The sequence below is a fragment of the Hemitrygon akajei genome, chromosome 21 (assembly GCF_048418815.1).
Source record: "Hemitrygon akajei chromosome 21, sHemAka1.3, whole genome shotgun sequence".
NCBI lineage: Eukaryota > Metazoa > Chordata > Chondrichthyes > Myliobatiformes > Dasyatidae > Hemitrygon > Hemitrygon akajei.
The window spans coordinates 56158370-56170623 of NC_133144.1; the positions used below are offsets into that span (position 1 = coordinate 56158370).

General features: G+C 43.2%; 1 protein-coding gene across 7 annotated transcripts in view; it reads right to left on the reverse strand.

Moving 5' to 3' along the window:
- Positions 1-12254, reverse strand: part of LOC140714317 (uncharacterized) — a 156049-nt gene that overhangs the window by 123595 nt on the left and 20200 nt on the right. For 2 of the 7 annotated variants that reach the window (XM_073025466.1, XM_073025465.1), the window contains exon 2: positions 5811-5941. The exons of the other annotated variants lie outside the window; for them this stretch is intronic. In XM_073025466.1, coding sequence (XP_072881567.1) covers positions 5811-5825 — 15 coding nt within the window. In that variant the 5' untranslated portion in view covers positions 5826-5941. The remainder of the gene's footprint in view (positions 1-5810; positions 5942-12254) is intronic. 7 annotated transcript variants of the gene reach the window in all.

Sequence of the window (12254 nt, forward strand, 5' to 3'; positions counted from 1 at the left end):
CAGCAGGAGTACCCAAGTCTTTTTTACGCCATAGACCAAATACCATTAACCGAGGGGTCTGTGGACCCCAGGTGGGAAGTCCTAATATACAGCTTCCACTTGCAGCTCACTCCATATACGCACCACCTTGTTCATGAAGAAGTTGCCCCCTCAGGTGCCTCTTAAATCTTTGCCTTCAAACTTTAAACCTATACCTTCCAATTGCAGACTTGCCCAATTTTAAATTTTAAAAGCGAATACCTACAGTCATGAGACCACTGGGTTGTATAAAGACCAATCTGTCATTCAGGGAAAGAGTTCTTTTATCCTCATCCAGCCTGGCTTAAACATGGCTCGATTCCCACCAAAAGAGTTATCTCTCAATTGCCTCCTCAGCTCAGGGGCAATTGGGGTTGTACAATAAATGCTGGCAGTTCCACATTCCAGAAATAATTTGAAAATTGTATAGCACTTTCAAGCGATCACATCAAATGAAGCATCTCCAAGTCTCAAATCTTTGGAACACAGCTTGACAATCCCAACATAAGAGGCGAGGTGCTATGGACAAAACTACAGAACACAATAAGTGTTGACATTCTGAGTTAATATGGGTTTGTTTGAGTACAAGGAGAAAGTGGTCAAGTCTTGCACCTTATTATAATGGGCTCTGGTGGACCCTGTGGTTTTGTTCATAGAATTCCAGCACAAGTAAATTTCTTTCACTGTATCAGAAATGCAGCTGGAGCTGTAATAGGGTCTGGATAGTAAGCTCTCCTGTGGTCAGTTTTCGCTACAGACTATGTATCCCAGTAAAGCAATCAGCTACGTATGGTATGGATGCGCCAGTGATCACTGATGGGGCATTCAATTCCCGCGCTGACTGTAAGGAGCTTGTACGCCCTCTCCGTGACTATGTGGGAGTTCTGGTACCCTCCCACATTCCAAGCACCCTTGGAAACAGTCTTGGATTATGTGCAGCTCATGCTATGTTGGTGCAGGAAGCACGGCGACATTTGTTGGTCATTGATGTAAAAGCAACACATTTCACTGTATGACTTGATGTCCATGTGACAAATAAAAACACCCTAAGCTAAGCAAAATCAATATAATATGAAGCAACACACAGACTGCTGGAGGAACTCGGCAGGTCAGGCAGCATCTGTGGAAATGAATAAACAGTCGACGTTTCAGGCCAAGACCCTTCTTAAGGCTAGCAAGGAAGGGGTAAGATTCCAGAAAAAGAAATGGGGGGACCAGAAGGAGGATAGCTAGAAGCTGATAGGTGAAGCCAGGTGGGTAGGAAAGGCAAAGGGCTGGAGAGGAAGGAATCAGACAAGAGGGGAGAGTGGACCATAGGAGAAAGGGAAGGATGTCATCGTCGCACCTTGAACACAACTTTATTTTCATTGAGAACATAGCATTGGTGCAAAGTAAATAATTGGCAAAGGATTATTCATGATGTGTTCTCAATAACTCATTTTCCCTTTAAGCGTATTAACAATTGCTTATTGCTTGACTTCAATCAATCCCACACCCAGCCACCCACATCACATCTTTTTTGTAAGGCAAACAAGTGCAAGTGTGAGTACATAAGTAGAAGCACAGAGTAATGACAAGAACAGGCTTATCTGCATTGCCATTGCATAGTCGATGCACGCAGACAAGGTTTAGACGTGGAAGTGGGTCATGTCTAAAACAGACAAGATAGGGTGACACTCTCCCCGCTCATTTCACCTGGGCACTGCACTTACCTTGAAGTAAAAGATTAGCTTTATTTGTTACATGTACAGTACATCACAACATCAAAACACAGTGAAGTGTGTCATTTATGCCAAAGGCCAACACAGTCCAAAGATTGCGCTGGGGTCAGCCTGCAAGTGTTGCCACACTTCCAGTGCCAACACTGCATGCATACAACTCATTAACCCTAATCCTAACTGTACGTCTTTTTGGAATATGAGAGGAAATCAGATCACCCGGAGGAAACACACGTGTGCACAGGAAGAACGTACAAACTCCTTACAGCCAGTAGTAGGAATCTCGATCGATGTTTGCTGGCACTTCAAAGCATTATGCTAACCCCTACAGTACCGTGCTACCCAAATAGGCTCTGGGCAAATCGGAAAATGGGGTCAGATTTAAAATACAGACACAGTGCTGGAAATACTCAGCAGTCAGTTTCAGATTTATTATCATTGATATATATTGTGAAATAGAGCATGTTGTTTTGCGGTGACTGGCATCCATCTGTCTCAAAGGACAAAGGATCATCATCATCATTATCACAAGTCTGGGCAGAAGGTATGGAGATTCTGAGATGCCCAGTCATCAAGATCCCCCTCTCAGCCTCACCAGTGTAGTCCAAAGGAAACCTTATGAATCAATACGCTTGGCACCAGCTTGGCTGCAGGAGCTGCCGGAAGGATGTTCAATGACATCCAGCTGCCTTAGGGGCGCCGCTCTGGATTTTCGGTCTGGGTTTACTCCCATAGCCTTTGTCTCTCCCAAGGCTGCCCACAAGGCAGGGGGCCTACCTACCCATAGCTGGGGATCTGGTTCACGAGCGCTAGGGCGCGTCCACAGACCAGTGGTCCTGAGTGCTAAGTGTGCAGGGGCCAGACCTCCTCCCTGTCCTGTGTAGTTCAACTTGAGTCTGAAAGGAATTCAGTTTCCGTGTGCTGCTAGCAAGGGGGCACTACATGCATCGTTGGAGAGGCTATGTTCTGGCAGGGAGAGACTTACACAGTCAGCTCCTTTTTGCGAGACTGCTACTCAGTGGCGGAAGCTGAAAGTGAGAGCGACAAGTACTACCCCTACACACTAGATATGTCACAACAACCATTTTGACAGTAACAGTACAGTGGGATATATAAAGCATACTATAAATTGCAATAGGCAATATACTGTGTATTAAAAATAAATCAAATAAGTAATGCAAAAAGAGAACAAAAACAGTGAGATAGTGTTCATGGAATCTTTGTCCATTCAGAAATCTGATGATGGAGGGGAAGAAGTTGTTCCTAAAACATTGAGTGTTTGTCTTCAGGCTCTTGTACCTCCTCCCTGACAGTAGAAATGAGAAGAGGGCATTCCTGAGTGGTGGGGGTCCTTAATAATACTTCTATCAGTCTCAGGAGCATCTGTGGGGGTAGAAACAGTTAGCATTTTAGGACGATGGTCTCTCATCATCATCATCAAGGAATGCTAGAAACCAAACATATTTGCGATTAAAGGCCATCAATCTGAAATGTAATGAGTTTACCCTCTACAGATGCTGCCTGACCTGCTGATTAATTCCAGCAATTTTTTTGTATTTTTATCTCAGGTTTCCAGCATGTCGGTTTCTGCATTTTAAAAAGTGGGACGTGAATGGTATGGATGACCAGCTGTCAAAAGGTTTTTACACAAGTTCCAGTACACAATATATCTCCAAGAGGCTAGGGAGGGTATAAAGTATAAACTCAGGGAATTTTATATGGAATAAGCAGTACAGCTCAATCCTGCCTTTAACAATCATTTGGTATTTCATGACATTTCCCTGAATCATCCAGTGGGTTGTTATGGTAACCACTGTAACCAAAGCAACACATTTTTCATTGGCTTTCCTCAATAATTGCTGTGTGTCATAAACAAAATTTGAGGTAAGGTGTACAGTTCATTACATTACAGTGTACCATATTCTAAAGCATATTAAAACCCTCCCTAGTTTAGTTTCAAACAAACCTCTGTTATAAGCTTCTTCATACTTATACTTCTCTGATATTTAATAACAAGAGAGGAGGCAACCATTTGGCCAATTGATCTTAGTGCATCAGTCCCATTTTCCCCATTGCCCATTCTCTCTCTCCCTAACAATGCCCAACTCCCACCTCATTCTCCAGTCAACTGACTACATTAGGGGTGTTTACAATCATCAATTAACCATCTCTTTGCAACATAGGAGGAAATAGAGCACCCAGGGGAGAACAGAGGGTCATAGGGAGAACAGAGGCGGTGTCAATGGTCAGGATGAAACCCAGGTTCCCGAAACTGTGTGGTAATGCCAACTGCTACACCATTGTGCCATGCAACACTTCAATGCCAGGATCTTGAATGATTTTGATAGGCACTAACAAAGAGAAACTAGCACCTGGTTTAGAGAATGTGAAACCAAAGAATACAGATTTAAAAACTGGCTGAAGAACTATTGGGGAGTGAAGAACCTTTTGCTCTACCAAGCGAGTGAGTAAAGTGAGGAATAACCCATCTGAAAAGCTGACGGAAGCAGATTCAATAACCTTTCAGAAGGGAATTAGATAAATATTTTCGCAACCATAAAAACAATCAAAGGATAATGAGAAAAGAACAGGGAGAGAGCGACTAATTAGACAGGTTTTTCAAAGAGCCAGTGCAGGTGGAAAGAGCCGAGTGCCCCCTGGCTGCAATGTAAGAAATTGTTCTGAACCTTTGCATCTTCCCATCATCCCTAACAAGCTCCAACCATTTAACCCACCACGTTTGTCTCAGCTAGATCCTTGCAACACCCCGTACTACGTCTGAAGTGAGGCGCCTGCGCAGAGGGAAAATGACAGAGCAAACAAATGTTCCATCTGGGTAATCTCCTACCTAATAGCATGAGCATCGATTTCTCTAACTTCAAATAATTTTTTTCCCCCTCCTTCTCTTTTTTTTCCATTCCCCATTCTGGTTCACATTGCATCCCTCCTCTTCTCCTCACCTGTCCATCACCTCTCTCTGGAACCCCTCCTCTTTTCCTTTCTCCCATGGTTCACGCTCCTCTGCTATCAGATTCCTTCTTCTTCAGCCCTTTACCTTTTCCACCTATCACCTTTCAGCTTCTTACTTCATCCCTCCTCCCCCACCCACTCACCTTCCCCATCACCTGGCTTCACCTAACACCATACAACTTATACTCCTTCCCCTTCCACCCTTTTCTTACTCTGGCTTCCTTTCCAGTCCTGATGAAGGGCCTCGGCCTGAGATGTCGATTGTTTATTCCTCTCCATTGATGCTGCCTGACCTGCTTTTTTTTCTGGTATTTTGTGTGTGTCGCTCTGAAATTCCATTATCTGCAGAATCTCATGTTTAGAAAGGGTGAACCTTTTCCAAAACACCTTCCACAACCACAAGACATCCCAAAAGAGTTCAGAGGCAATAATGTTCTGCGTGATGAAGATAACTTGTGCTGGATGAAGATGTTTTGGAAGGGACACTCCTATAGTTACAATGGTAAAACCAGCTACACATCCCTCAACCATCCTGACAATCACTGAGTGGTCACTTTATTAGGTACAGGAGTACAACTTGGTGTGGTCGTCTGTTGCTGTAAACCATCCACTTCAAAGTTCGATGTGTTGTGCTTTTAGAGATGCTCTTCTGCACACCACTGTTGTAACACATGGTTATTTAAGTACTGTCAGCTTTCTGTCAGCTTCGAGCAGTATGGCAGTTCTCTCACCTCCATCATTAACAATGCCCTTTTTCTGACAGACCTGCCACTCACTGGATTTTTTTTTTTGTTTTTTTGCATCATTCTCTGTCAACTCTGTCAACCAGTTGTGCGTGAAAATCTCAGAAGATCAGCATTTTCTGAGAGACTCAAACCACCCTGTCTGGCACCAACAATCATTCTACGGTCAAAGTCACTTAGATCACAATTCCTCCCCATTCTGGTGTTCTGTCTGAACAACAAATGAACCTCTTGACCATATCTGTATCCACTGAGTTGCTGCCACACGATTGGCTGATTAGGTATTTGCATTAACATGCAGGTGTACAGGTGATGCCTAATAAAGTGGAAATTGATTATAAATCAGCCATGTGATACACACCCCTTGTAAGATCATGTGGTTGCTGAATCATTTGCAAAGAGGACAGGAACTTGATGTTCAGAGCAGACTGATGGCTGGTCAGAGTACGCATTTGGGAAATTAAAAGGGTATAGAGTGTTTTCCAGTGGAATCTGAAAGAAGAAAAGAATGCTTTGTTTTTATATGCTTCTCATGATATGGGAAGATATTACTGAGACACTACACACATCAAAATGATGATTCGACATAACACCATAAATAGAGTAAGCTGCCATCATAAGTGGTTATGGCAGGCACAATAACAACACATGAAAGACACTTGGACGTGCGAATGATAATAAACTTAACGTGACAAGTGCATGTATGCACAAGTGCAGGGTAGATTGCTGAGAAAGATTCAGAGGGATATGGGCCAAATGGGACTAGCTTAGATAGAATCTATGCCGGCATGGACGTTGGGCAGAGGGGCCTGTTTATCTGCTGTATCACTCTATGATACTAAGCAGGGAGCTTCCGAACCAACAAATAGATCAAAAATGCAGATTTTAAATGTGGCTGTAGGGCCAGAGATATTTATGCTGTGGATTTCAGCGCTTTCAGCTAACCCAGGAGTCGCCAAAGCAACCAAAAAGCAACTAAAGCTGCAGATGAACAAGGCACCTGAATTGAAGGAGCTCAAATGCTGAGGGATTGTTGCCTCAGAACAGAAGGGTGTCCCTTAGATCAGGGTTGAGGAGCTACCTCTTTAGCCAGAGGGTGGTGAGTCGCTGGAATTCTTTGCCACAGACAGCTGTGGAGGCCAAGACATTAGGACTCAGGGGTGTCAAACTCATTTTAGGTCACGGGCCGGATTGAGCAAAATGCAGCTTCATGCGGGCCGGATCAGTCGGACGCGTGCGAACGCAGCTTTCGTTGCCTCCGTTTTTTCAGCCTGCTCTCATGTCTCAGTCTCTGCTATAACTACAAAGTGTTTCACTTTACAAATTCCGTTTCTTATGAAGAAGACTGCCGAATAAACACTAAAAACCCTGAAAACCTGGTACCTGAATAAACTCAGCATTAGCCATATCATACGCCATAGGCGCTTCGATTACTGGGGCCAGCTTTAATAGTAATTAGATATTATCTCGCGGGCCAAAGATAATTCCACCGCGGGCCGGATTTGGCCCGCGGGCCTTGAGTTTGACATATATGCATTAGGTATAACTAAAGCGGAATTTGATAGGTTCTTGATTAGTCAGGGCATCAAAGGTTTAGGGGAGAAGGCAGGGGAATGCATTTGAGAGGGATAATACATCAGCCATGATTGAATGGTGCAGCAAACACAATGAGCTGAATGGCCTAATTCTTCTTTTATATCTTACGGTCTTATTATAGCGTTGAAAAAAATAACAACAAAGAGGAGGAGAAGCATTTAATAATGTTGAGGCAGGCACTGCATTTATACAGTCTCTGAGCAGTACATGCAAGAAATTTTGATGAAACAGACATAATAACCAGTGCAGTTGTGAAATGCAGCTGTGTTTGTAACCAGGGAAGCAGCAGTTCTCGTTTCACCATTATCTGACTCCTTTGACATATCCTGTGTGGGTCTTTGTTATTACTGGCCATTTCCATCAAGGCTCCGATGATGCATAAGCTGTGGGTGGAAAAAAATAAAGAGAGCCACTCATGAAGTGGCATCTCCTTACACTAGGCTGTGGGTTGGCAGTAAACTGAGTACCCAGTGTTCAGCTGCTCTGTCAGCCTGATTTATCACTATTGTAATGGTTGACATTGCTAGGAAAATGGGGCCTTGTCACCGCGGTGATAGGGTTACGGACAACCATCTCTGCCTTCAATGTGTGGAATAAATGCATCTTTGCTCATCTCACCCACTTCCAGTCGTCACATAATCTGGGAGAGGGCAGTAAAGAAACTCACAAGAGGTAATAAAGGAATATCCTTCTCTGTCCATGTTCAGGCAGTCAAAATGAGGTTTGGTGGTTCAACTGAACTCTCTGGATCAGAAGTCCAGTCCTATAGATAATACTGCCATTGCTTAATATACCACAGCCTGGAAATAACAAGAGATTCCTCACTTTTACCTCAGCCGATGGAGCAATTAACATGTATAAACACACTGAGGTAATTAGATTTGAATTACTTTGTTGTCATGTACATCAGGGTGCAGTGAAATCCTATGGTCACATGAAGCTCAGGATAAACATAGTGGTAATATATACAACAATGAGCACAAAATAGCAGAACGGTGCACAGATTGTTCTACAATCTGAGGTGGTAAAAGAAATCAGAATTACAATGTTGTCCGGGATTTAAAGCTCCTGTGTCTTCTGCCAAATGTAGGAGAAAGAAAGCGGAATGGCTATAATCCTTGACATGATGACATTAGACTTCCTGAAGGTGGACTAGATAGAAACATAGAAAACCTAGAGCACAATACAGGCCCTTCGGCCCACAAAGCTATGCCGAACATGTCCTTACTTTAGAAATTACCTCGGGTTACCCATAGCCCTCTATTTTTCTAAGCTTCATGTAACTATCCAGGAGTCCCTTAAAAGACCCTATCATATCCGCCTCCACCACCGTTGCTAGCAGCCCATTCCACGCACCCACCACTCTCACCACACAATCAATGCCTCTCATCATCTTATACACCTCTATCAGGTGTCCTCTCGTCCTCCGTTGCTTCAAGGAAAAAAGGCTGAGTTCACTCAACCTATTCTCATAAGGCATGCTCCCCAATCCAAGCAACATCCTTATAAATCTCCTCTTCCCACTTTCTATGGTTTCCACATCCTTCCTGTAGTGAGGTGACCAGAACTCAGCACAGTACTCCAAGTGGAGTAGCATCTGACCAGGGTCCTGTATAGCTGCAACATTACCTCTCGGCTCCTAAACTCAATCCCACGATTGACAAGGGCCAATGCACCGTATGCCTTCTTAACCACAGAGTCAACCTGCACAGCTGCTTTGTGCAGGTTGCTTTGTGGTCCTATTGACTTGGACCACAAGATCCCTCTGATCCTCCACACTGCCAAGAGTCTTACCATTAATACTATATTCTGCCATCATATTTGATCTACCAAACTGAACCACCTCACACTTATCTGGGTTGAACACCATCTGCCAATTCTATGCTTAGTTTTGCATCCTATCATTGTCCCACTGTAACCTCTGATAGCCCTCCACACTATCCACAACACCTCCAACCTTAGTGTCATCAGCAAACTTACTAACCCATCCCTCCACTTCCTCATCCAGGTCATTTATAAAAATCACAAAGAGTAGGGTTCCCGAAACAGATCCCTGAGTCACACCTCTGGTCACCGACCTCCATGCAGAATATGACTTGTCTACAACCACTCTTTGCCTTCTGTGGGCAAGTCAGTTCAGGATCCACAAAGCAATGTCCCCTTGGATCCCATGCCTCCTTACTTTCTCAATAAGCCTTGCATGGGGTACTTTGTCAAATGCATTGCTGAAATCCGTATACATCTACTGCTCTACCTTCATCAATGTGTTTAGTCACATCCTCAAAAAATTCAATCAGGTTCGTAAGGCACGGTCTGCCTTTGACAAAGCCATGCTGACTATTCCTAATCATATTATGCCTCTCCAAATGTTCATAAATCCTGCCTCTCAGGATCTTCTCCATCAACTTATCAACCATTGAAGTAAGACTCACTGGTCTATAATTTCCTGGGCTATCTCTACTCCCTTTCTTGAATAAGGGAAAAACATCTGCAACCCTGCAATCCTCCAGAACCTCTTTCATCCCCACTTATGATGCAAAGATCATTGCCAGAGGCTCAGCAATCTCCTCCCTCGCCTCCCAGAGTACCCTGGGGTACATCTCGTCCAGTCCCGGTGACTTATCCAACGATGCTTTCCAGAAACTCCAGCACATCCTCTTTCCTCATATCTACATGCTCAAGCTTTTCAGTCTGCTGTAAGTCATCTCTGCAATCACCAAGAACCTTTTCCATAGTGAATACTGAAGCAAAGTATTCATTAAGTACCTCTGCTATCTCCACCAGTTCCATACATACTTTTCCACTGTCACACTTGATTGGTCTTATTCTCTCATGTCTAATCCTCTTGGTCTTCACATACTTGTAGAATGCCTTGGGGTTTTCCTTAATCCTGCTCACCAAGGCCTTCTCATGGCCCCTTCTGGCTCTCCTAATTTCATTTTTAAGCTCCTTCCTGTTAGCCTTATAATTTTCAAGATCTCTATCATTACCTAATTTTTTGAACCTTTCATAAGCTCTTCGTTTCTTCTTGACTAGATTTTCAACAGCCTTTGTACACCATGGTTCCTGTACCCTACCATCCTTTCCCTGTCTCATTAGAACATACCTATGCAGAACTCCATGCAAATATTCCCTGAATATTTGCCACATTTCTTCCGTACATTTCCCTGAGAACATCTGTTCCCAATTTATACTTCCAAGTTCCTGCCTGATAGTCTCATATTTCCCCTTACTCCAATTAAACACTTTCCTAACTTGTCTGTTCCTATCTCCCTCCAATGTTATGGTAAAAGAGATAGAATTGTGATCACTATCTCCAAAATGGTCTCCCACTGAGAGATCTGTCACTTGACCAGGTTCATTTCCCAATACCAAATCAAGTACAGCCTCTCCTCTTGTAGGCTTATCTACATATTGTGTCAAGAAACCTTCCTGAACACACCTAACAAACCCCACCCCCATCTAAACCCATTGCTCTAGGGAGATGCCAATCGATATTTAGGAAATTAAAATCTCCCATCACGACAATCCTATCATTATTACATCTTTCCAGAATCTGTCTCTTTATCTGCTCCTCAGTGTCCCTGTTACTATTGAGTGGTCTATAAAAAACACCCAGTAGAGTTATTGACCCCTTCCTGTTCCTAACTTCCACCCACAGAGACTCTGTAGAAAATCCCTCCATGACTTCCTCCTTTTCTGCAGCTGTGACACTATCTCTGATCGACAGTGCCATGACCCCACTCCACCTCTTTTGCCCACCTCCCTGTCCTTTCTGAAACATCTAAAGCCGGACACTCTAAGTAGCCATTCCTGCCCCTGAGCCATCCAAGTCTCTGTAATGGCCACAACATCATAGCTCCAAGTACTGATCCACACTCTAAGCTCATCCGCTTTTTTCATAATACTCCTTGCATTAAAATAGACACATCTCAAGCCATCAGACAGAGTGCGTCCCTTCTCTATTGCCGGCCTATCCTCCCTCTTGCACTGTCTCCAAGCTTTCTCTATTTGTGAGCCAACTGCCTCTTCCTCCGTACTTCAGTTCGGTTCCCACCCCCCAAAGGGCCCATTTCTGTGCTGTTCTTCTCTATGACTCCAAAAGGACAGATCACTTTCAAGCTCGTTAGCTTGGAATAGAAAAGAAGAAACAATAATGGATGAACATTGTTCACCTTATCATACCTGCTCATACTTTAAGGGTAAATTCATTATCTACACAGCTTCAGACTTGGGATTTCGCCTTCTAAATCAGGAAACTGCATTGGAAATTACTATGGCAAACAATGCACTTTGAAGCTATTAAAATGAATTAGCATTATTGTATTGTGAATCCTAGATGTGACAGGCAGACTCAGAACACCGAGAAGGAAACTTGAAGATTGACTTATTTTCTGTTCTAATTGTGCTCTTTCTTGTAAAAATGTTTAATTTATATTAAATTTGTTTTTCTTGTGAATGATGCTTTGTGTCTGTGATATTTCTGCAAGTAAGTTTTTCATTGCACCGGTGACAATAAACTTGATTTTGACTTTGATGGTGATGCACTTTATTGTCTGTCTGCACAGCATTTTCTCAGTAACTATAACGTTATAGTTTACATCCTGTTATTGTTTTTCCCTTCTACCTCAATGCACTGTTGTAATGAAATGATCTGTATGGATGGCATGCAGCACTGAGTTTTTCACTACCTCAGTACATATTACAATAATTACCCTATTTACTAATTTCATCATAAAATGAACAATGAATAAATCCTTTCAAAATTATTCATTGTAGGTGTCAAGGCTAACACTGGGCCTTGGTTTCTAAATATGTATGCTAAGTATTATTAAGAAGATGGTGGCAAGTAGTCTTCTACAAGTTCATTATTGCACATGGGGTGTGCTCCTTGTGCTACAGCAGAAAACGGCATAGTCGGTGCTGGAGCTGAGACAAGGGGTATGGTGCATGTTAATGGAGAACCTACACTCAGAGGTCACTTTATTAGCTACCTTCTGTACCTAATAAAGTGGCCTTGGAGTGTATGTTCATGGTCTTCTGCTGCTGTAGCCCATCTGCTTCACAAGGTTCAAGGTGTTGTCCGTTCAGAGATGCTCTTCTGCACGTCACTGTTGTAACGTGTGGTTGTTTGAGGTACTGGCACCTTTCTGTCAGCTTCAACCAGCCTGGTTATTCTCCTCTGACCTCTCTCCTCTCTCATTGACAA